The sequence below is a fragment of the Prionailurus viverrinus genome, chromosome A3 (genome assembly GCF_022837055.1).
Source record: "Prionailurus viverrinus isolate Anna chromosome A3, UM_Priviv_1.0, whole genome shotgun sequence".
NCBI lineage: Eukaryota > Metazoa > Chordata > Mammalia > Carnivora > Felidae > Prionailurus > Prionailurus viverrinus.
Window position 1 is genome coordinate 42987214 of NC_062563.1, and position 24955 is coordinate 43012168.

General features: G+C 44.4%; 2 protein-coding genes across 9 annotated transcripts in view; one reads left to right on the forward strand and one right to left on the reverse strand.

The window, feature by feature from the left end:
- Positions 1-22173, reverse strand: part of BFSP1 (beaded filament structural protein 1) — a 72429-nt gene extending 50256 nt beyond the window's left edge. For 2 of the 8 annotated variants that reach the window (XM_047854490.1, XM_047854497.1), the window contains exons 1-3: positions 21562-21934; positions 20671-20865; positions 3173-3300 (exon numbers count right to left, since the gene is read on the reverse strand). Coding sequence is in view for 1 of the 8 variants with exons in the window: in XM_047854497.1 (XP_047710453.1) it covers positions 3173-3174 (2 nt within the window). In the remaining 7 variants the exon portion in view is untranslated. Of the gene's footprint in view, positions 1-3172; positions 3301-20666; positions 20866-21561; positions 21935-22087 lie in introns of those variants that run through there. The other 6 variants (XM_047854493.1, XM_047854496.1, XM_047854492.1 and 3 more) reach the window with 6 other exon arrangements.
- Positions 22125-24955, forward strand: part of DSTN (destrin, actin depolymerizing factor) — a 36158-nt gene continuing 33327 nt past the window's right edge. The window contains exon 1 of the mRNA XM_047854498.1: positions 22125-22449. Within this exon, the coding sequence (XP_047710454.1) occupies positions 22447-22449 (3 nt within the window). The 5' untranslated portion in view covers positions 22125-22446. The remainder of the gene's footprint in view (positions 22450-24955) is intronic.

Here is a 24955-nt window from a genome sequence, read left to right on the forward strand (position 1 = left end):
TATCTAATATTTTTGTCTTCTGACTTTTCTTCTCACCCAGCAGATACCATCCTTTTCTTCATTTGTCTTTGCCCCTTGGTTTTGGAAACCAATATCTTCCTTACTCCCTTGAACAACCCCCCACACCCACCCATCAGCTCATGCAAATTAATTTATGAAGAAGACTGTTGAGAGGTCTTCAGTTCCACACACCTGAGCCCACCACAGGCTTAGCCAAGATGCCTCTCTAAGGCTCCTGGCTAAGGGTCCACCTCTCCAGTACCCAGGCAGACCTGCTCACACGATTGTTCTAACTAGCCTAGAGCTCTTTAAAGGCAAGGCAGATGTCAATGCTGTTCATTCTACAGTGCCCACTCTCCACCAGAGGATCGGTCCAGGGATCCATCTTCCATCCTTCCCCAGGCTGCTGGAAACCCTAGAAGGTTAGCCCTCCTAGATTGCTTCACCTGACTCCGTGCCCTCGGTCTTCCTGTAGGGTTTTGCAAATGGGGGTCGCTGGCAGGAGATCACAGAGACTTCCTTCCTGTTTCCCTCTCCCCTCTAAGCAAAATCACCCCTTCATGGCATCTCATGCTTCCTGCTGTTGCTAGTTCTGGGCCCTTTATCACGCTTTGATGATTCCCTTAACCCTGCTCACAGCTCTGGAGGTTGTCTCTTCATTAAATTCTCTTCAGTTAAGCTCTTTGTTTATACCGCCAGATACAGAAGAACCCTGGCGGATGCAAAATCTCATTCCGCCAGATACAGAAGAACCCTGGCGGATGCAAAATCTCATTCATCAACCAGTAAAACTTCTGAAACACTGTATCCGCTAAAATGAATTAAACAACAAATGAAACTTAGAAAGAAACTTGAAATCAAGACAAAGTTTTTGAGTGTTGGGAAGTTTCATCTTGAAACTTTCAGATGGGGAAGCTGAGTATCGCTTGGCCAAAGACGAAGCTCGAGGCTCTTATCGATAGCTGTACCAGAGGCCTGGCCCTCTTACTCCACGTTTGCTGACTGGGCTGTTTCAAAAGATGTGGTCAAATTTTGTAAGCAGCCCTCAGTTGAAATTTGCTTTGCTCTCCACTGTGATGGCTAGATTTCTGTTGTCTCCCACCATTAGAAGGAATATAGAGGGACAGGACAAAAATCCATTCGTTAAGAAAGAAAACAGTGCACCAGTCAGCAGAGTGACTAGACACAATAAAAGAAAAAAAAACTCCCTTGAAAAAGAGCTTTCTATTTTAAGAAGATGAATAAAAAGAAGAGATGCCCTCAAGTGATAGATAATGAAGACATTCCCCAGGCATCCTCAGCCTCTGTGGCTTTTCAGATGTAAACCTGAAACGTAGTCCATTACAAAGGGTGGCATCCAAGCTGGATTCCGGCTGCTTGTTCTGTTCTGTGGTCAGCCAGTGCTGAACATAGCAGTTTAAACAAGCCACAGAGCTGTGAGTGGCCCCTGTGTCTAAAATGCCTTCTGGATTATCCTCGATGACCCTAATCGTAGGACTTAGAATCTGAAAGGATGAGAATTAAACGGGACATTTAGGGTCCAGCTCTCTGGGGTACATTATTTTTTCAAACTAACCTGGGTTTTTGGATAACACACACACTGGATCTGAAAATGCCACTTTGTCACGATTTGCTATGTGATATCCTAGTGACCTCTAAGGCCAATTCCAGGACATCGCAGGGACAACACACCAGTGTCCCCAAGCCTGCATTTGGGGCACTATTTGGCTGAGTCACTTGCAGTATTATTCTGGAGCTGCCTCTCAGGAGCTCATAGGACCCAACTATTGTATTTCCAGGAATTTGGGTTGCTGGTTAACACCTCACTGTTAGCTTGAAATCAGCAATAGTGGGAGTTTTCACACCACAGGAGTTGACAAACACTATAAAGACATTTCTTCCCTTGAAACTCAGCTGTTTAACATTCACTGGAATCATGTTAACTATGAAATAATACTGATCCATCTCTCCAATTGAGAAGGAAAGCTGGTAAACGCAAATAAAAAGGGCCAGCCAGATATCCAAGGCCGGATAGTCCCCCTGCATGCTTTTGGTTTCTGCAATCTTGCTTTCCTCTTGCATCAGCCAGAAGCCAGGAATCTGAAGCTTGAGTATACTAGTCCCGCCCAACCTGGAAGCACATATGTATAAAAGATCAGTATAACCCAAGCCAGATGCTCAGCCTTTGGAGTTGACTCTGCTGGGCCGGCACCGGTGACAAATAAAAAGTCTTTTCTGATTCCCTAGCGCTTGTCGCTTGTCTCTTCCTGGGCGCCGAGTATTTGCTATAACACAGGGGCTGAAATTGATGGGTAGAAACTTGTTCTTTCTTCAATCCCTGCAAACTCAAAGAAGAGAACCAGCCTTCCCAAGTACATTATTGAAAATAGTCCCCTAAATTCAAATACTCAGTTAAAAAAATTAGAGCGGAATTAGAGTCTACAGCCTGAGAAAATGGTTTGTTTTGATTTCGAGTTGGCTCAAGAAGTTTCTGACAATTAATTTCATATAATTGCCTTATAAAGTTAAAATGCCTTCCAAAATTTTATGGGGCCATTTCAAAACCTAGGGAAATCAGCCAGTAACTTAAAGTGTATCTCTGCAAGGAGAGAAAGAGATTGATCTCAAGACTAGTTTAGACCCAGCTGGAGGACTTGGTCTCTGTTCCAGTGGAAAGGAAGGCAGCAATCCTTAGCAAAGCCCAAGATTTCTTTTTCCTGAAATAATGACTGACCACTGCCTCTGTTGTTTTTGGCCAAGTGTTTGACCAAAACAAGAATTTTGCAACTGCAATGACCTAACTTGGGAAACAATTTTATAACATTTTCTAGGAACCACAAAACCTTTGTTTTACTCTTTCTGAAGCCCGACAGTGGGACCAGAAGGAGAGCATAATATTTTGCCGTGTAACAAAGAAAAAAACTTGATAAGGTCAGCGGCTGGAAGAATATTTCAGTTCAAATAACGGTCATCCAGAGCCCGTGAAATGCTGCCTTTCAAACCAATAATGAACGTGCCTTGCACAACATCACATCCAGCTAAAATCCTGGATCTGCTCAGCTGATTATTAGGGCATTAAATGGTGACCTTTATCATACAACAAATTGAAAGCCGGGCAGCTAGGTTTGACAAAAACAGCAGGAACTGCAGTTAGCAGCAAAACCAGACTCACATGTTAGACGAGCCCGGAGAAAACTTCTTGACGTGGTTGGAAGAAAACAGAAGCTTCTTGCAGTGACTCGGACTTCAGTTGGATGAGTGCAGATGATCCAAGTTAGGCAACATTATGATTGCTGGGGACTGCAAAAAAAATCAGTCAGCTCAACTATCAGCAAAATGCCCTCCCAAGGCCTATTAAATAATGTACCAGGGAAGTTATTTGAAGTAAACTGATATACTGTGCCATAGGATGTATGGACTAAAATCATGGACACTTGAGTTCAATGGTCTAGGTTTAAATTCTCTGCAACCCATGGCGTGCCTGAGTGGTTTAGTCGGTTAAGCGTCTGACTCCTGATTTTGGTTCAGGTCGTGATCTCAGGGTTTCTTAAGTTTGAGCCCCATGTCGCACTCTGCACTAAGAGTGCAGAGCCTGCTTGGGATTCTCTCTCTCTGCCTCTCCCTTACTTGCGCTCTCTCTCTCTTTCAAAAATAAATAATAAACTTTAATAATTCTTTGTGACACATTAGCTACATGGCCTCAGAAAAGAGACTTAATCTCTCTAAGCCTCACATGCCCCATCTAGAAACTGGGGGTGATAGTAGTTCCCAAAAGATGTTGTGAGGGCTACATAATGTGTTCAGAATGATGGGTGGCACATAGTAAGTGCTTAATAGACATTAGCGATAATTTTTTTTTTTTTTTTTTTTTTTGCATATAGGCTGATGGACTTTAAGCATTTGTCTTAGTTTGGAATCCCCCAGAAACAGCTTCTGAGCAAAGTGGTGTATTTGGGAGATGATCATGTCACAGCAGTGGATGAATGGGGGACGTAAGGCAGGAAGGGAAGGTGGCCAGTCACGGGGGTGTCATCACCACTACCTCTGTGGGCAGCAGGAGCTCCCTGTATCTGGGACCTCTAGAAGACAGAACAGGACACCCCACAGAACTATCCCACCCAAGCAGGGAGGAAGCTGGGTACTTATCCACAGCTCCCTGTCCATCTTTGGTTGGGAACTGCTCCCAAGGGCATTCACCCTCTAGGACACGGGACAGAAAATGGCAGGAAGTTCAGAGTTTGCAGCCTTCAGTGTGAGAGAGTGGAAGGGGACACGGGAGGGGAACTGGCAGCAGCTACTAGAGCCCTGCATCACTGTTTTCAGATCATTAAATGAGCTGGAGTTCCTTTATTTTTTAATGTTTATTTCTTTTGAGAGAGAGAAACAATGAGCAAGAGAAGGGGCAAAGAGAGAGAGGAGAGAGAGAATCCCAAGCAAGCTCTATGCTGTCAGCACAGAGCCCAACGCAGGGCTTGATCTCATGAGCTTAGGATCATGACCTGAGCTGAAATCAAGAGTTGGGATGTTTTCTCAAAACCTTAGAGGAGAAAGCAGGAAAAGACCTCTCTGACCTCAGCCGTAGCAATCTCTTACTCGACACATCCCCAAAGGCAAGGGAATTAAAAGCAAAAGTGAATTACTGGGACCTTATGAAGATAAAAAGTTTCTGCACAGCAAAGGAAACAACCAACAAAACTAAAAGGCAACCAACGGAATGGGAAAAGATAGTCGCAAATGACATATCGGACAAAGGGCTAGTATCCAAAATCTATAAAGAGCTCACCAAACTCCACACCCGAAAAACAAATAACCCAGTGAAGAAATGGGCAGAAAACATGAATAGACACTTTTCTAAAGAAGACATCTGGATGGCCAACAGGCACATGAAAAGATGTTCCGCGTCACTCCTTATCAGGGAAATACAAATCAAAACCACACTCAGGTATCACCTCACGCCAGTCAGAGTGGCCAAAATGAACAAATCAGGAGACTATAGATGCTGGAGAGGATGTGGAGAAACAGGAACCCTCTTGCACTGTTGGTGGGAATGCAAATTGGTGCAGCCGCTCTGGAAAGCAGTGTGGAGGTTCCTCAGAAAATTAAAAATAGACCTACCCTGGGGCGCCTGGGTGGCTCAGTCGGTTAAGCGGCCGACTTCGGCCCAGGTCATGATCTCACGTCCGTGAGTTCGAGCCCCGCGTCGGGCTCTGTGCTGACCGCTCGGAGCCTGGAGCCTGTTTCCGATTCTGTGTCTCCCTCTCTCTCTGACCCTCCCGCATTCATGCTCTGTCTCTCTCTGTCTCAAAAATAAATAAATGTTAAAAAAAAAAAATTAAAAAAAAAATAGACCTACCCTATGACCCAGCAATAGCACTGCTAGGAATTTATCCAAGGGATACAGGAGTACTGATGCATAGGGCCACTTGTACCCCAATGTTCATAGCAGCACTCTCAACAATAGCCAATTTATGGAAAGAGCCTAAATGTCCATCAACTGATGAATGGATAAAGAAAATGTGGTTTATATACACAATGGAATACTACGTGGCAATGAGAAAAAATGAAATATGGCCTTTTGTAGCAACGTGGATGGAACTGGAGAGTGTGATGCTAAGTGAAATAAGCCATACAGAGAAAGACAGATACCATATGGTTTCACTCTTATGTGGATCCTGAGAAACTTAACAGGAACCCATGGGGGAGGGGAAGGAAAAAAAAAAAAAAAGAGGTTAGAGTGGGAGAGAGTCAAAGCATAAGAGACTGTTAAAAACTGAGAACAAACTGAGGGTTGATGGGGGGTGGGAGGGAGGAGAGGGTGGGTGATGGGTATTGAGGAGGGCACCTTTTGGGATGAGCACTGGGTGTTGTATGGAAACCAATTTGTCAATAAATTTCATATATTAAAAAAAAAAAGAGTTGGGATGTTTTGGTTTTTTTTAAATCTTTATTTATTTGGGGGGGGGGGGGGAGTGAGACAGAGCATGATCAGGGGAGGGGCAGAGAGGAGGGAGACACAGAATCCCAAGCAGGCTCCAGGCTCTGAGCTGTTAAGCACAGAGCCTGACATGGGGCTCGAACTCACGAACGGCGAGATCATGACCTGAGTTAAAATCTGACGCTCAACTGACTGAGCCACCGAGACACCTCTGAAGTTTATATATTTGTTTTAATGGGTCAACCCTTAAGTGACAATAATACAACAGAGCAAAACAAAAAACTGTGTTCATTCTATGCTGGTTTTAATGGAGGTATTAAGAAATAAATCATGTAACTTAAAAACATTTGTATGTAAGTGCCCATTAAATCAACACAATGTTGAGAATAATAGATGGAGTTTCAACCCTAATTCTGCTCTGAACGGCTTACTCTTCCTCAATATCCATCGCCCGAAGCTAGGGAGGTATCCAGTGTTTTTCACAGTTCTGTGGAAGACCCAAGCCTTCATGGAAAAGGAAAACATCCCTCTTTTTTCAAAAGTCACCAAACTCTTAGCAGTTCCAATAACTGGCTTTTTCAGTAAATGAAACCATTTGCATTTTTAGGAAAAATAATATATTAAGACTTTCCCATGCATCCAGAGGTTCAAAACACTAAAATGGTAATGAACACCATAAACTCCATTCCTAAACTGCACAATGTATCTGTTGGATAATCTGATTGTGTCTTCTTCATGTGAAAGCAGAAAGCCTGTATATGAGGCCAATGTTTCTTTTTTTTTTTTTTTTTAAGATTTTTTAAATGTTTATTTGTTTGTGAGACAGAGAAAGACAGAGTTTGAAGGGGGGAGGGTCAGAGAGAGGGAGACACAGAATCTGAAACAGGCTCTGGGCTCTGAGTTATGAGCACAGAGCCCAACATGGGGCTTGAACTCACAGAGGGTGAGATCATGACCTGAGCCGAAGTCGGACGCTTAACCAACTGAGCCATCCAGGCGCCCCGAGGCCAACGTTTCTAAAGACAAATGACTGCCTCAGAGGAAAAGATTGGAAGATTTGCCTATCTAAAACGTAAACTGTTTTGTGTTACAAAAAACAAACAAACAAACAAACAAACACCACAATAAAGAACAACAAACCCGGGGTGCCTGGGTGGCTCAGTCGGTTGAGCGGTTGAGCGTCCGACTTTGGCTCAGGTCATGATCTCACAGTTCGTGGGTTCGAGCCCCGCATCGGGCTCTGTGCTGACCGCTTGCTCAGAGCCTGGAGCCCGCTTCAGATTCTGTGTCTCCTTCTCTCTCTGCCCCTCCCCCGCTCACGCTTTGTCTCACTCTGTTTCTTAAAAATAAGTAAATGTAAAAAAAAAAAAAAAAAAAAAAGAACAACAAACCCTAAACAATGTTAAAAGCTAAAATAAACACAGGGGTGGGGCGCCTGGGTGGCGCAGTCGGTTAAGCGTCCGACTTCAGCCAGGTCACGATCTCGCGGTCCGGGAGTTCGAGCCCCGCGTCAGGCTCTGGGCTGATGGCTCAGAGCCTGGAGCCTGTTTCCGATTCTGTATCTCCCTCTCTCTCTGCCCCTCCCCCATTCATGCTCTGTCTCTCTCTGTACCAAAAATAAATAATAATAAAAAAAAAAAAACATTTTAAAATAAACACAGGGGGATGGTTTGCGTATTACACAAAAGACAAAGTAGTAGGTAATGAAAATTACAAATCAAGAACAAAAAGACAAAAAGCCAGCAGAAAAGTGAAGGACAAGATCAGCTGAGAAGTTTACCTGTTTCAGAAATCAGCCATTTGTGACATTTTCAAATGAAAGGAAAAAGAACCATATATAAGTAGCTCATGGTTCTGAAGCAAAGAATTACTTTAGAGTTTGATATGAAATGTTCAAGTTTACAGAAGGCACAAGGCCAAATACATGAAAAGATGTTCAATTTCACTATTCATCAAAATACACATCAGAATATATATATATATATATATATATATATATATATATATATATATGTATGTATATATGGGAGGTGGTTATTTCAAGGAGTTGGCTTATGCAATTGTTGGGGCTGGAAAGTCTGAAATCTGTAGGGCAGCCTGGCAATTCCAGTAAGAGGTGAGATTGCAGTCTTGAGTTTGAAATCTGTAGGGCAGGTCAGCAGGCTGGAAATTCAGGAAAGCTTATTTTGTTTTATCTATCTATCTATCTATCTATCTATCTATCTATCTATCTATCTATTTAAGTAGGCTCCACGCTGGGCTCCAAGCTCCAATGCGGGGCTTGAATTCATGACCCTGAGATCAAGATCTGAGCTGAGATGTAGATGTCTGGACCGACTGAGAAACCTAAGCACCCCCAGGGAAGATTTCTATCATTACATCCTTGAGCTAATTCCTTCTCCAGAAAATCTCAGATTTTGCTGTTCAGGACTTCAGTCGAGTGGATGAGGATCAGTCCATGTCTACTGATTATGTTGATCACATCTACAAAATATCTTCACATCAATGTCTTCACTAGAATTTGACCAAGCCATCAAGCACCAAAGCCTAATCAACTTGACACATAAAATTAGCCACCACACATGGTTATGTCTGCTACTTCATGGGGAAAATAGGAGTCCTCAGAAAGACACTCTCTCAACGTCCGCCCCCAAGTTCACAGTCCAACATGCCATTTCCCCTCCAGGACTGCTCATCAATATTTGAGTCTGCTGACTACATTCCCCTTCTTGAAGCACCCTTTCTTTCTTTTCTTTTTTTTTTAATGTTTATTTATTTTTGAGAGAGACAGAGACAGAACGCGAGCAGGTTAGAGAGAGAGGAAGACACAGAAGCAGGCTCCAGGCTCTGAGCTGTCAGCACAGAGCCCAATGCGGGGCTCAAACTCATGAGCCATGAGACCATGACCTGAGCCAAGGTCAGATGCTCAACCGACTGAGCCATCCAGGCGCCCCTTGAAGCCCCCTTTCTTATGCCCATTATTCCACTTGCTTCTGGGTTTTCTGTTTCTTAGCCTCTTGAAGGGATCCTTTTGAGCTTCACATCTTTGAACTACTGGAGTTCCTGGGGGTTCTGTCCCTAGCCCTTTTCTCTTTCTACCCTCAGAAAACATCTCAACTTTTCTGAGTAGGTATCAGCTAGGATTGCATGCAGGTGCACACAGCAGGTAGCCAGCAATAGTTTAACCAAATAAGATCTGCTTTTTGTCTTCAGGCACAGAGTCTAGAGGTAGGCAGTTCAGGGCTGGTATGTTGGACCACTCTTCACTCTGCTGTCCTCAGTGTGTGGCTTGGTGTCTGTGCTCACAAGATGGCCGCTGCCCTGTAGGCATGGTGTCTACACCTGCCATGTCTTCCCACCAACTCTTTGGAACTTAACTCATTTACTTATTCAACAAATATTTATTCACAACTCACTATGTGTTAACACTCTTCTAGGCACTAGGAATGTAGAAGTGAAAAAAAATGGTTTAAAATCCCTGTTCTCATGGACCTTATATTTAAATGGGGGGGGGGGAGGAATAGAAAGTAGATAAGAAAAACAAGTGAAAAATGTGGGAGGTTTGATGATGAATGTTATGGAGAAACATAAAGCAGAGAAAGGAACTGGAAGGTTAGATGTGTGTGGTAATTTTAGGCAGGGTAATCAGGGAAAGCCTCACTGAGGAGGTGACATCTGAGCACAGACCTGAGAGAAGTGATAAAGCAAGCCATTTGGTTGCCTTCCAAGCATAGGGAAGCAAGCTGATGATGAAGAGTACTATTAACATTTTTTTTTTTTAAATCACAGGAATACAAAAACTATGTCTGTGTTAGTCCATCAATGGTGTATGTGCATATGTGCAAATGTGTGGTATGGAGTATGGATGTACAACACAAACTCTGGAGGACACATTCCACACCAACGACAGGGCTTAATTTTGGTGAGGGGCCAAGAAATGCAGGGCAGTGAAGGTGAAGTTTTGTATGTGGCCTTTTTCCTTTAAAAAAAAAATAAGGAGAAGGTATTCTTAGACAATTTGTATAATTAAAATTTTTAATTCTTTTTTTAGAAGTTTTTTTAATGTTTATTTTTGAGAGAGAGAGAGAGACAGAGTGTGAGCAGGGGAGCAGCAGAGAGAGAGAGAGAGAGAGAGAGAGAGAGAGAGAGAGAGAGAGAGAGAAGGAGGGAGACACAGAATCTGAAGCAGACTCCAGGCTCTGAGCTGTCGGCACAGAGCCTGATGTGAGGCTCAAACCCACAAACCATGAGATCATGACCTGAGTCGAAGTAGGACACTAAACCAACTGAGCCACCCAGGTGCCCTTTTAATTCTTTTTAATTATTGGACAAAAAGGTGTTGGAACGATGACCTTAGAACCCTTATTTTCTTTCTCTTTTCAGGGTTGTTTTTTCTTTTCCTAACAAACTTGCATTTTTTTTAATAACTACAAAAAAATGCAAGAAAGCAATTTCCATTCTGTAATTACTTCTACTGCTTTTTGGCTCAACCAGCAGAATGACCCAGGGCCCATCTCTGTCCTGGCTCAGGGCCCAGGGGGCTCCCTCTCTCTCGGCAGCAAGCAAGGTGATCTTGCCGAGCCTTCCCCACAACTGCTGCCTCTGTGGCTGCCAGCATCACCTTGACTACCTGCAGAGACACTCCTGCCACAGCCTCTCCAGTGGGGAAAGCTCCCTTCCCATCAGGTTGCAAGGCTTATTAATATAAGATGAGCAGAGAAGCAAAGGGAGGAAAAATACATAGGGCCATGGCTTTCCAGAGGGGAAGTCCCGTTTCCTCAGTATTGACACCAGGCCCCATGGTGCATCTCCCTGATTAATCTGGCTCTCGCAGTTTCTCTCTCTGGAGAAACTTGAGATAAGTTTCTCAGCGGCTGGGGCAAAGGGCAGTCGGATGCAGTGTCTTGTTGCATACCCCTTCCCATTGCACTCGGGTTCCAGATCACGCCGGCCACCTTGTTACTCTCCTACCTCATGGTGGTTTCTACAAGAGCCTATGAAATGGCCTTCAGCGGTTTCTCTGCCATCCAATGTCCTCTGCAATGTGCTCTAGAGTCTTAGCTCTGGGTGTCCACGGCTATCCCAATATGGTCTCCTCTTCCCCAAGGGAGGTATGAATGCCTGTGACTGGTTTTAGGAGAGTTATCAGCATGGCCTGGCAGATTTACTAAAAACACCTTTTCATATTTGGTTCTTCCTCCTCCCAGGGCCCTGGCTTGGGACCCAATCTCCTTGGCTGCTCTATTTGAAGCATGGAATTATGGCCTAAGTCTTTTCTCACTTTATTTATTAATCCTCCTCACCATGTATTTATCGTGACTCCAGTCTTCTATAAAGTGTGTGTGTGTGTGTGTGTGTGTGTGTGTGTGTGTGTGTGTGTGTGTTGGGATAGCCGATTCTAAAGAACATTACAAGTAGGGGTGCCTGGGTGGCTTGGTTGGTTGGTTAAGCATCTGACTTTGGTTTAAGTTCAGGTCATGTTCTCATGGTTGTGAGATGGGGCCCCAAGTGGGGCTCTGAGCTGGGCACGGAGCCTGCTTAAGATTTTCTCTCTCCTCCTTCCTCTGCCTCTTCCCTGCTCTCCTAAATAAATAAATAAACTTAAAAAGAAAAATGGGGCACCTGGGTGGCTCAGTTGGTTAAGTGTCCGACTTCGGCTCAGGTCATGATCTTGCAGTTTGTGAGTTTGAGCCCCGCGTTGGACTCTGTGCTGACAGCTCAGAGCTTGGAGCCTGCTTCAGATTCTGTGTCTCCTCCTGTCTCTGCCCCTCCCATGCTCATGTTCTGTCTGTCTCTCAATAATAAATAAATGTTAAAAAATTTTTAAAAATTAAAAAAAAAAAAGAACATTACAAGTAATGCTGCTCTGTTAACAAACCTACAACAGTTATACAGGATAAACCTGCTCACAAAAGGTAGATTCAAGCTACTCAGTACTAGGTTTGATAAGTTGTGATGCTAGCCTTTTCATTGGGTATGGATATTACTATTCACATTTTCTTTAGAAGATAAAACCAGCTGATGGGAAGGTAATGCTGACTTCGTTTTGTGAGAAATAAAACCTACTCAGGAGGAGCCATATTTAAGGCTCATTATTTATTTATTTAATTTTTTAAATCTTTTATTTATTTTCGAGAGAAAGAGAGACACATGTGAGTAGGGGAGGAACAAACAGAGAGGGAGACCCAGAATTCGAAGCAGGCTCCAGGCTCTGAGCTGTCAGCACAGAGCCCGACGCAGGGCTTGAACCCAAGAACCGTGAGATCACGACCTGAGCCCAAGTCGGACGCTCAACTGACTGAGCCACCCAGGCACCCCAAGGCTCATAATTTCTGAATTTTCTTTGAAACAAGTTGATAGTCTGGGTTGTTAACATCTATGCAGAATGACTAGCTTTGTGTACGCACAGAGATAGAGGGAGTTTTACTCAGGAAAGAAAATATTTATTTTCCTTTTTTTTTTTTTTTCTGAGGGGAAAATATTTCCTCCTTCACCCTCATTAATTTTTATGGTTGGTGAAGCATTTTCATTATATTAGCCAAAAGGAGGCTGGACTAAAAAAAGTAGAAAACCAAAGGCATATGAAACGGTTTCCTGGCCAGGATGATACTGCAACCATCTTGGGAAAGTTTGTCCTCCAGAAAAACAAATGAAATTGTGGCTTGCCAAGCCACCTCATGGAATCCAGGCAATACTTTCTGCTTTTTTTCCTCTGAAAGCTTGGACACAGAGTCACAGTTTATTTGTTGAACATGTTCTTCTTGTTTCTTGTAACCATAGACTCTGGTCTAGTTGAGTGTTTCTTATGTCAGGCTATAGCTGAGCCAATATTTATCATTTAAGAAATTTCCATGAGTCATAAAATAAACCTGCGGTAGGCACTACCTTCTATGGGAGTTTCTTTCCTAGAGTTTTTAAGATAAAAGGGAAAACACGGAATCTGGAATCCAACACCCAGCATTTGTCAGACCACACAGATATTTTCTCCTATGGGGAGGATCCTCCTGAGATTTCAAAGCCATTCAAGGTGTGCTGCCTCCTGCCTGAACACCTTCCGGCCCGACAGCCCGGCCCCTCTCCAAATGGCCAGGCCAGGGCCAGAAAGGAAAGGAAGCTGTAGAGGTTTCAAGGGCGGAAGTGACTCACTGGCTCAAGGGGTGGGAGGAAAGTTTTTCCATTGGAGCGAGAATACAAATGAGCAAGTGATTCCTTCCACCTCCAATGTGGAACATCTTGCAAGGGGGCCTGAATTTACACCGACCGAAGGGGGGAAAAATACTGTAAGATGTGATGTGTGGCCCTTAGTTACATATAAGAGTGTGTTTCATTAGTGCTGCTTGCCCCTTTTGTGCCAATCAGCTTCTTTTCCCCAGATGGGGACCCGCTAGGAGTCCACAACCTGGACAGTTATAGCAACTTAGTGATTTTGCTGTAAAAACAGGCCTTGTATCAAGAGCACAAGGCCTAGAGTTTATAAATCAAAATTCAGGGGCGCCTGGGTGGCGCAGTTGGTTAAGCGTCCGACTTCAGCCAGGTCACGATCTCGCGGTCCGTGAGTTCGAGCCCCGTGTCCGGCTCTGGGCTGATGGCTCGGAGCCTGGAGCCTGTTTCCGACTCTGTGTCTCCCTCTCTCTCTGCCCCTCCCCCATTCATGATCTGTCTCTCTCTGTCCCAAAAATAAATAAACGTAAATAAAAAAAAAAAAAAATCAAAATTCAGAGGTCTGCTTTAGTATTACTAGGATACTCCACAAATTGCTAATATGGCCCTAGATACTCAAGAAATTTTCTGTATTGTGCAGGCATTACACTTTAGAACCAAAGGGGTTAACCTAACACCTTCAGTTTGCAAGCGAGGATAAGGAGGTCCAGAGAAGTGTACCTCCTAAGAGGTCACACAGCCAGTCAAGACCAGAACTTGTGCCAATGGTATAAAACACCTTCTTGGGAGCCTGGTGATAGAAATACCAGAGTTGTAGTGATAAAGGCAAAAGTTATACGAAAAGGCACTCCAATTTCGCATCACGGCCATTGTCCCTCAGCTGTTTCTAGCAGAGCTGTTCTTGAATATGCTCCAAATTTCCTCACTAGGCAGAGCTGGGGTTCTTTGGCTGAAGCACCATTTCACATTCTGCCTCACACCCCCAGAAGGGAAAACTGGGTATAAAATATAACCATCCCCTCTTCCAAAGCAAGAAACAAAAGCGGCAAACAAAAATCCCTACATCTGTATCTTTCTAGGTACCTTGGTCCATGGAATCTAATTTTTGGGTAAGAACATTAGGTGTTTTCTTCCCCCAATCATCAGCCTCTGAGTCAGCCCCCTAGCCATCTCTTCCATATTTGTATTCACCAACCTAAGTGAGAAGTCATGTTGGTAACAAATGCTCACTTCCTTCCTCTCCGGATGCCCCACTCCTTAAGATTTGGTCACACCTCCCTGGTTTGATCTGCCCCATCAGTAGGATCCTGAGAATTCCCACTGGAACCTGGGCCAAGTTTATCTTGGCATCAATCTGTTTTCACTCATGATCTCCTTGTGGCAGGGCCCATGTATTCCTGGTAGCTAACATGGCCACAGCTGGCACCCAGTAGGACCCAGTAAACATGTCAAATCTAACTGAAAAGATTTCAAAGTAGCATCCTGTTGTGAATGTAAATAAGACAATTGCTTTGACCCCAAATACAAACTTTTTTTTTTTTTTTTTTAACACTTACCTCCTCTTTTTCCTACAAGAAATTCAGGTGGTAATGATAGGATGATGCAAACATCTTTTAAAAATGCCAGGCTGCTTGGACTCCTACTAATTGATGTATATTAGATTGAACCACGAGAATGTCCTACTTTTTGGGGGCACCTGGCTGGCTCAGAGCATGTGACTCTTGATCTCAGCATCATGAGTTCAAGCCCCACATTGGGTGTGCATCCTACTAAAAAGAAAAAAAAACACTCCTGCTTTTGTAGGTCAAAGATAGTTGAATTTTGTCTGTTTCTTAGGTACAGCCTAATGTAATTGAAAATAATATAAATACATTGCTTTATACAGGGGCAATAATTCAGTCCTTTCATTTATCCACCCTGATCTCTTTACCATCGTCTGCACGGTCCTACATCATCTGGTAATTATAGTTACACTTTCAGTCTCATTTGGGTCCACCCACCCTGGCCCTCCAGGCTCCAGCCACACTGTCTTCCTTCTGTTTTTAGAACACGCTGACCTCAGCCCATCTGCCTGGGATGTTCCCCACTATCTTCACACAATTGAGTCCTTCTCGGCATTTAAGCCTCAGCTTAAATTCTGTTTCTTTGGATGAGACTTCTCTGAGCATTGATTTAAGCGTGCCCTTCCCGCCCCCAGTTACCCTGTCACATCACCCAGTTTTACGGTCACTGAAGTACTTCTTTGATTGGTTGTTCATTGTTTGCCTGGAGCTGACTAGGATTTAAGCTTCAGGACTGCACAGGAGCCTTATCTGTCTTATTCATGGCTCTGAAGAGCTGGCACATCATAGGCCCAAAACATACATGTGGAAATGATGGATTCAAGAATTAACTTTTAAAATGTAGCAGAACTAAAGTATTTCCAAGTATTTTCTTCCCTAGTTTGCTGATTTCACCATTCTGGGATTCCTATATACAGATAGATACTCGTCCTTTTCCTCTATCTTCCAGGTCTCTGAAATTCTTCTCTTGTTCTTTGCATCTTCTTTATCCTCTCTTGATGCATTCTGAGACAGTGAATTACTTGACCTCATCTTCTGACTCACATCTTTGTTATTTACATATATCCAGTCCATCGTCCAGCCCCTCTATTGAATCTTCCAGTTCAAGAATATTCCTAACGTCTGCATTTTTTACCATAACTGCTTGTTCTTGCTTTTGGTCTCCCGGTATCTTTCCTTATCTGAGAATACTTACTATGCTCATTTTAATTTCTTGTCCTATTTCTTCTTTTGCTTGAAATTGTTCAGTTTGTTGCCTTTTTCATAATGCTAGGATTCCTCCTCCATCTCATTAACTTTACCTGTGGACTCATACATATGTCCTTAGGGTTTTCATCTGGCTGGGTTTGTATAGAATACCTGGGGCAGGGGTTGAGGACGGGTACCACTCCTGGAGAGTCTGGGGGAAGATGGGTAGAGATGCACCAAGCTGGGGAACCTCTGAGGTTGCAAACTGGGCGCCCCCCAAACCTCAACCAGGAGGCCCCGCCCTTCCAGATGACTTCCGAGTATACTCTCTCCTTAGCAGGATAGAACTATTTAGTCCCCAGAGGCAGGGGAGGTAAAAGGGGGATGAGGGAAATTTCCAAGCTTGGACAACCCGTTTGCATGTGTTGGTGTCATCTCCATACCCCCACAGGGCTCTGTGGTGCTCTAGTGCTGCCTTGACATTACCCAGCAGCCTTGGCAGTGGGCACTTCACTGGTAATGAGGTTTTCTAGCTCTCTGGTAGTCATGAGAGAGGCAGAGGTCTGCAGAAAATAACAGGGTGGGGGAAAAATGGGTCCCAACTGGAAAGCTCACCACTACCAGTCTGTTACTGCCTGTCAGGTCTTCCTTTCCCTCCATCTCCCAACCTGCCTCCTGTCCTTACCCATGTAAAACTGCCTATTTTTTCTGAAAGTACACACTGAGCTTTTAAGAGATGCCTTCTTATTTTTATAATTTGCTGAGATTTTCTATTTACTTCATTCCTACCCTTCATGATTTAACTTGTGGTCACATTCAACCCTTGAGCTTCTTTATATTCTGGAGAGTTTGAAGTCATTTTGTCTATCCTTAAATCAAATACCGGATTCCAGATGCCTTTATTTGTCCCTTTCTGAATGCTTTGTGGCTTTTCTTTCTTCAGAAGTATAGCAACCCAATCAGAACTGTAGAGTGCACCATTACTTCTAGAAAATGGGAAGACAGTAAGGATAGATCCCAAAGATACACTGCTGAATGAGTGAGCAAACAAAAACAAGCTGCAGTCCTACGTGCATTTCGGAGGCCATCTGTGTTTTTCTAAATTCTCTGTATTGTAAGGGTCTGGAAAGAGTCATGCTGCACTCATAACCAGAGTGATAGCAACCCAGTGGAGGAGGAACTGTAGGACTGTTCAGTCACCCCTACCTCAGGTTTCCTTTTTAGAATTTCCCCCCAAACCTTTCCTGAAATATGTAGTTTAAGGGATGGGCTTCAGGACAGGCCACAAGCTCCCTGAAAATGTAAGCCAAGCTTTGTGAGTAGGAGCAAGTATCTATTTTTCTAGAGAAAGGGTCTATACTTTTCACCAGAACTTGAAAGGGAACAGAAGACCCAAGAGGGGTAATAACCATTGGTCAGGAGTGTTGTGCCACTTTCCACTCCAATTTCTCATGGTTTCATTCAAGTAGTACGCCAGTAACTGAAAAACACGTATCGGTATTGTTTATAATGTTATAAAATGTTGTTATAAAAAAAAGCATATAACTTTTACTTTACCATGAAGACTAACACAGAAATCAAGTGTTACCATGTAGTACTGTGCTGTTCCCATGAATATACTTAAATATATTTAGTTCTTTCCTAAAATAGATGTCTAGGCCCTTGGGGCAGTCGATCCAAGAGGACCCGGCTACAATAAAGGAATGTCCAGAATGTATTTTCTACAGCTTCCATTTGCTTCATTTTGTATAACCCCCCGCTGTAGTGTTAAGGAAGCAATAAGAGGTAGCTCAGGTCTTTTGTTCAGCACCACTGATGTGTCACGTGGCCTGACAGTAAAGGTCATGGGCTTGGGAGCAGATCACTAATTCCTCTGGATTCCTAAGGAACATTTCTTCACCTTACCTCACCTGTAAAATGGAGTAATAGTATCTAGCCATGGTAGTTACTGCTGGTTATCTCCCAGTACCCTTTTTCTCCTCCTGTCTAGGTATAGGAATCCCAATTTCTTAGCTGAACACATTGCTGCTCAGAGAACAGACCACATTTCCCAGTGCCCCTGGCAGCCATACACTACATTCTGGTCAATGAGATGAAAGTAGAAGCCCTGCCTGGTACTTCTGGGAAGCTTCTTTAAAAGGAAAGGGGCAGACTTCAGGTTTCCCTGGTCTGCCTGTAAGGTGTTTGGAAGTTGCTACTCTGTCCTAACAATAAATAAAAAGCTGAACAGACAACTCTTCTTGGATCCATAGGAGAGAGGAATACACAGGGCAGACTGCTGTGCCCAAAACTGTAGATAAGACAGGCAAATACAGGGAGTTATGGCTTCCTAAAGCAGAGACTCAAGTAGAAACCACCTTGGGAATCAGTGCAGGGTAAGAAAACCTGAGCCGTAACTGACAAATTGCTGGAGGCTCAATGTGGACAAGTCTGACAGAAACTCTGGGGAGACTCAGTCACAGGGAACTCCCCACCCCCAACATCTGTTTCACCTCCTGAAGCTCTACCAGGTTCCCACAGTAAATGACAAAGAAAAATCCCCTACTGAAGGCAGGAGGGGAAAAGGAACCATTCTGAAATACACCAGATGCCTCAGTCCTAACAAGGCCTGCTCTGAGGGGAAACTAGTTACCAGAACCTACCTGATCTGGGGAAAGAAGACCCTCACCTCCAGCCTACTCCAGCTATACGCTGTCCCACTGAAGGGCAGAAGTTGGGGAGGAAAGGACGGCGGTGGCGGTGGGGGGTGGGGGGCAGGGTGCAGCCTGTTTCAGAGAAACACTTGTGAAGTTCACAGTCGAGAGGCAGATTCAGTAAAAATGAGACCAAATCACAGGACTATAGAATGGTCTTCCCCTCACCCCAACCTCACCACATCACTAAAGGCCTAATTACTGCTGTTCCTTTCACCCAATGCATCATGTCCAGTTATCAAGAAAAAATTGGAAAGCATACTAAAAAACAAGACCCACAGAAATGAAGAATGCCTTTGATGTGCTTATTAGTAGATCGGGCACAGAGGAGAAAGGAATCTCTGAACTAGAGGATATGTCAACAGAAACCTCAAAAGCAAAAAGCAAAGACAATGAAGACTGAAAAAAACCCAGACTACCCAACCAATGTAGGACAACTACAAAAGGTGTAACATACACGAAATGGTAATACTAGAAGAAAGGAACAGAAGAAATATTTGAAACTATTACTGAGAATTTAACCAAATTATTGTCAGATACCAAACCACAGACCCAGAAAACTCAAAGAACACCAAGAGGGATAAACACAGAACAGAACAAAACACTACACCTAGGTCTATCATTTTCAAATTATAGAAAATCGAGGATTAAAAAAAAAAAATTCTAAAAGAAGAGGGAAAAAACATCTTACCTAGAGAAGAACAAAGATAAGAATTAGTGACTTTTCTTCAGAGGAGGGGACTACAGGAGAGACTATAGAATGGACAGTTGGGGGTGCCCAAGGGGAGAGAGAACAGGTGAATTTGTAGGGACGCAGGGTAGAAACTAGTTTTCCTATACTGTTTATGGACAGGGTTGTGTCCACCTGAAAATAAACAAAACTTTTTCCAGTCTATTAACATACATCTCTAAGCTCTTCGTTAATGTATACTTTATTCTTCCTGCCATATTATTGCTTTTAAATGAAAATGCTTATATGTATACGCTCAGATTAAGTATGAAAAATGTTTTCTAATTTTGCAATGGAATACATCCGTATTTCAGGAGGGGCTTTATGTCAAAATGTTTTCCTCTGTGGTATGAGGAAGAATAGAAAGACCCAGAAAATCTATGTGTAAAGGCAGAGGTTAAAGTTTAAGGGACTCTTAAAAATGGGGGCTCATCTTAGGTTATAATGAACCAACATAGAAGTTTGCCTGATGAATTGTAAAACATTTTTAGATATTGGTTCAAATACTGAACAAACGTGTATTCAACACCTATTAGAGATCAGGGATGATGCCAATCCATATAAGGTACATCCTAAACAGTCCCTGTCCTCAAAGAACTCAGTCTAAACTGGTGGTGGTGGCAAATTTATATAAACAATGACAGATCGACATTAACAAACATTAGGGAAAAACCATAAGACCTCACTACTCAAAGTATGGGTTGAGGACCAGAAGCATCTGAATCACCTGGGGGCATCTGAGACCTCACCCCCTAAACCCCTGAATTTGCATTTTAACAAGATCCTCAGGTGATCTGGATGCTTATTAATGATTTGAGAAGTGATGAAATGTGGGATTAAAGAAGAAACCACTAATGATCCCTGGGGAAGTGGTCAGAGGTTTTCAGGATGGAAGGGTAATAGAAACATTCCAGTCTGAGAAACAGGTCAATAATTATGGCAGTTAGAGTTAAGGAAGGTTCTAGAATGAGAAGTTCAGTCTGGAAGGAAATTGGGCACTATGGAAGATATGGGAGGCAGGGCAGAAAAGGTAGGCTGAAGGAAGGGCAGAAGGAAGGGCCAGAATGACCTGCTGAGAAGTATTGGAAAATTTTAAGCAGGAAAGCGACAAGATCAGATTCTTATGTTTGGATAGAACACCAGTGGCAGTGTGGAGGATGAAATGCAGAAGAGAAGCTAGAGGAGGCGGGCTTGTATCTTTAAATGAGCAGGATTCTATTTGGGACTAGACTGGAAGTCTTTGAAGTTTTCTTTTTGTTTTTTGTTTTTTTTTTTAGAGTTCATTTATTTATTTTGAGAGAGAGAGAACACAAGCAGGGGAGGGGCAGAGAGAGAGAGAGAGAGAGAGAGAGAGAGAGAGAGAATCCCAAGCAGACTCTGCAAGAGTTCAAACTCACAAACCGTGAGATCATGATCTGCCCTGAAACCCAGAGCTTAGCTGACTCAGTCATCCAGCAGGAGTTCCTCTTTGAAGACTTTACAGGTGGAGGGGCTGCTGAGTCCCAGGCAGAGAAACAAAGGGTTCCAGCTGCAGTGTGATATAGGTGGGTTCGTTCTTCTCAAAGCGTGGTGCCCAACCAGCCGCATTAGCATCACCTGGAAATTGTGAGAAATGCAAATTATTGAGTCTTAACTCGGATACAGTCTCAGAAACTCTGGGGACGGAAAACACAAATCTGGCCTTAACAAGTTCTGTTTCAAGTTGAGGCCACTGCTCTGGACTGCAAAAGTCTTATATCAGGTGGTAAAGGCTTAGAATTGTCCCAACTTTTCTGGAAAAGAACAACAACAAAAAACAGGACGAGGTAATGAGAAATAAGTTTCTACGTTGAGTGGGCAGAACAAAAGTCACACAACAGTCTAGATTTCATACAGTGACCAGAAAAAACAAAAAACAACAAAAAAGTCTTGTCCCAAAGCCTCACATTTGGAGAATTAAAATAATTTTGGTAGAGGCCGTGATGTTCTCCGTAGGCTAAATTAAGTAAAACTTAAAGTAATCATCCCAGTTGTAAATTCTTTCTGCTCCCTTTACTCTCCACAAAAACACCCTCAGGAAAAACACTGGGATTCCTTCAGGCTCTCTCAAAACTGTGTTTGTGATGTAACCACCCATTAAAAAAAAAAAAAAACCCAAACCCAAATTAAAAGCCCCCAAAACAGAGCGGCGGGGCTGGCGCCATAGTCCCAGTAAACTCTGCCGTTTCCCAGCCACACCCCTGCGGACCGCCGGGCCTCCTTCCCGGGGCAGTTCCCAAAGATAAACAAATCACTCCTTGTTTTTTTCCAGACCTGAAATTAGCGGTGACTCACAGAGCACTCTGAATGGCCACAGTCACCTCGGGAAGAGGGAAGAATGTGCAGATTTTTCCCTCACGCGAGGGCCCGACGGTGCCGGGCTGGGCCAATCAGGGGAGGACGGCGGGAATCGCACCAAAGTAGGTAAAAAAATGTGGGACGCGTTTTCGGCGCTGCAGCGCGCTCCTCGGCTCCCCCGGGTCCTCCCTCTGGACTGCTGCTCGGGGAAAGCCGCCCACCGTCGTTCTCCCCAGTCCCCAGTCAACCTCGCTCTACCTCGCCCTCCCTCCTGCCTCGTTTCTCCTCCCTCCTCCTCCTCCTCCTCCTTCCGCGTCCTCCCAGGCCCCGCCTCCAGCGGCGGCGCACACCTGGCCAGGTGGATACTTCCATGTTAGGGCAACCGCAGCGCAGTGGGCGGGGCGCCACGTGACCCTTCCCCCTCCCCACTCCCTCGCCCGCAGAGCTGGGGATAGGGCCCCTGCCCCGTTTGATCCTTTGCCCTCCCCTCGCCCGCAGGTACCAGCCCGAGCCGGGCCTCCTCGTCGCTAGTAGAAGAGGAAGGCCCCACCCCACGCAGCCGAGCTGGTGAGAGCAGGACCGCGTCCCCCAGCCTCCGGAAGGTGAGGCGGAATCCTCAGCCCGCCCTCTGGGCGGGGCGCTGCCTGGCTAGCCGGTTGCGCAGCAACGACGGGCCGCGCTTGGCGTGCGCAGCCGCGTTTGGGTCCGAGGCGCGCGCTCGCGCACCCACCCCCTGGTAGGCTCGCGCCTAGCGTAGGCTGCTTGCTGGGTTGCTCCTTCCTTCTGCGGCGAGGAGGACAGTACGCAGACTCGGCGCCGACCGGCTACCCTTCTAGCGTCTCTGCGACCGCCGCGGCGAAGATGGTGAGTGGGAGGGAGCCCGAGGCGTGGGCTGACGGAGCCGGGGCGCTGGGGCACCGCGGGGTCGGGGCGGAGGGGCGACAGGCGCGCCCATGCCCGGGGAGGGACGCGGGGCCTTGCTGCAGTCCCCAGGCGGGGGAGGGTCTCCGGGCTTCGCCGCCCGCGGACCCGCCGGGACTCGCGCGCCTGGGGGCGCCTCGGGGCGGCTCCTAGCCGCTGCGTCGGTCGCTGCTGCTGCGAGGCCGCCGCCGGCAGCTTCGTCCCCGCGGTTCCTCCGGCCCCGGCCTGGGGACGACCTGCCAGGGTCGAGCAGCGCCACCCCCTCGCTGAAATCGACCGGGAGTCCGCCTTCCCGGGGTGGGGGCGTCGGAATCCGGCCTGGGCCTTGTTGGCGCAGGTTTCCCCAAAGCCGGGCACCGAGGTGGTCAGTGACTCGTGCGAGTTTCGGCCCCTGAGGTCTGTCCATCTCATTAAAGAAAATAAGGCCTTTATTGAACAACCCTAGAGGGCGGAATGATTATCACGAGTATGACCCTGGTATGATTAAGAACAGGGTGGCCTCGCAGCCGCTTTGTTTGTCGTATCTGGCAATCAGCTTCCAGCAGCACTCTTGTAGTGCTTGTCAAGCTTGGCAGTGGCTCTTTTAACCCTTCCCTACCTAGTCTCTCCATGCATGGTTAGAAATTTTCTTTTACCTGTGAACAGTTTGTTTCTGCCAGAACCTAGCGTGTGAGGAGTGATAGTGCTGGGATGCTAATAAAAGCGAATGAAAAAGGTTTTTAAAAGCCCATCAGATTATCCTGTCACTAAAAAGTGAACATGCCCCTTATATTCTAGGTGATGGACATACACTTGGCTTAATTTACGTATTTCCCTCTATAAACTGTCTCTAGTTTGCAGTACAACAGTATTCTTAATTGGATGATCGAGTAGAACATTTTGTCATTTTCTTTAGTCTGCACTGGCTGTTACCATTTTTGGTCAATGATTTGCAGGCAAAGGCTTACCAGACTTTGCTAGAAATATTACACTGTTATTGCATCTGTCTGCCTGGGAGCAGTTGGTACCAGTTTACTGCATACAGAATGTTTTTTGCTGAATAACTTAATTTTTACTTAAGGGTAGTGCAAGGAAGAAAAAGATTAACTAGTAGTTTCTTGATGAGTAAGGAGATGTAGGAATTTGATATTGTTCAGTTTTCAGTTCTTCTTTGGTTTAAATCTGTAAGCTTAGAGAGGAGAAGCACCTTAAGACTTTTTTAAACCTCTATAAGATTATAAATGTATATACTACTTTATACTAAAAGACTTTAAGGGCTTTGAATTATAAATTTAAGACCATCCACTCTGATAAAAGTGCTTTGAAGTGGGTTGGAGCCTGCTTTAAGTTATGATTTGACATTCTTTTTTGAGTTTCTTTAATACAAATTTTATTTTCTATTTGAAAACAGGACCAAGTGTTTTAGCTTTAAGTTTTAGTTCAAGCCTTCCATATTTCTATGCATTAAAATATTTTGTTTACTGGTTCTTGGGGGAGGAGGAGGAATAAAAATTAATCAAGATGAATGGATTCCAGATACATTTCAAACTTGTTGGCCTTAGGGAGATCAAGACGACCTTACAAGCTCTTGTTGTTTGGATGCTTGCAAATAGGGTTCAGAAAATATAGACTGACCTTTTGTAAAGATTACTCTTGTATTTAGCCTTATAAGCACAGAGCATATTGTGAAGATTGGAAGTTCTTGTATTATCCCAGATTTTAGCACTTTGCCTCTATATTTGAAACTGAGGTTCCAAGTTTCTAAGGTTTTTTGGTTTGTTAAGATTAAATTTTAGCTGTTGATGGGTTTGTTCTGCATTAACAAAATCACTTCCTGGTACTCACAAGCCTTCTGGAAGCACTTGGAAATAAAAGCAATTTGAAACCAACTCAAAAGATCACCTTGGGCACTTTAAGATGAGATTTCATGTTTTCAGAATCTCACTTTACAGTGCCAAAAAAAAAAAAAAAAAGCCTATCCTCCACAGGAACCACACAAAACTTTGATGTGTGTACTTGGTGTGCCACCTTCCTCTTGCAAAGCTTATTTACTAGTCTACCGTCAAGTTCCTAGGGTTATCTGCTTAGTAGTTCTATCTGTTGGGTGTGGATCGAGATCTTACATGTTGACTTGCCTAGTGCCTCTTGTAACCAATGGTGTATGACATTTATGGCATAGCTGTATAGCTTTCTGGGAAGTAGGAGTGTAGTCTTGCCCCTGAAACAATAAAAGTCTACATGATAATCTAACCTTGCCCTAGTCAGAGCTCTGCTATAACAAGCTGAGCTAATTGGCTCAGAATACGTTACAAATGTATCCTGCCACTTGATGATTAGGAAAAACACTTTTACTTACAGCAGTGTAATGAAATAGGTTGGGCATGTGTTCGTGTGCCTATTTGACATGAAAAAACAGACTGTAAAGGGTTTACTTGTGACCTTCTTTGACTCCACATCAAGGTTTAACATA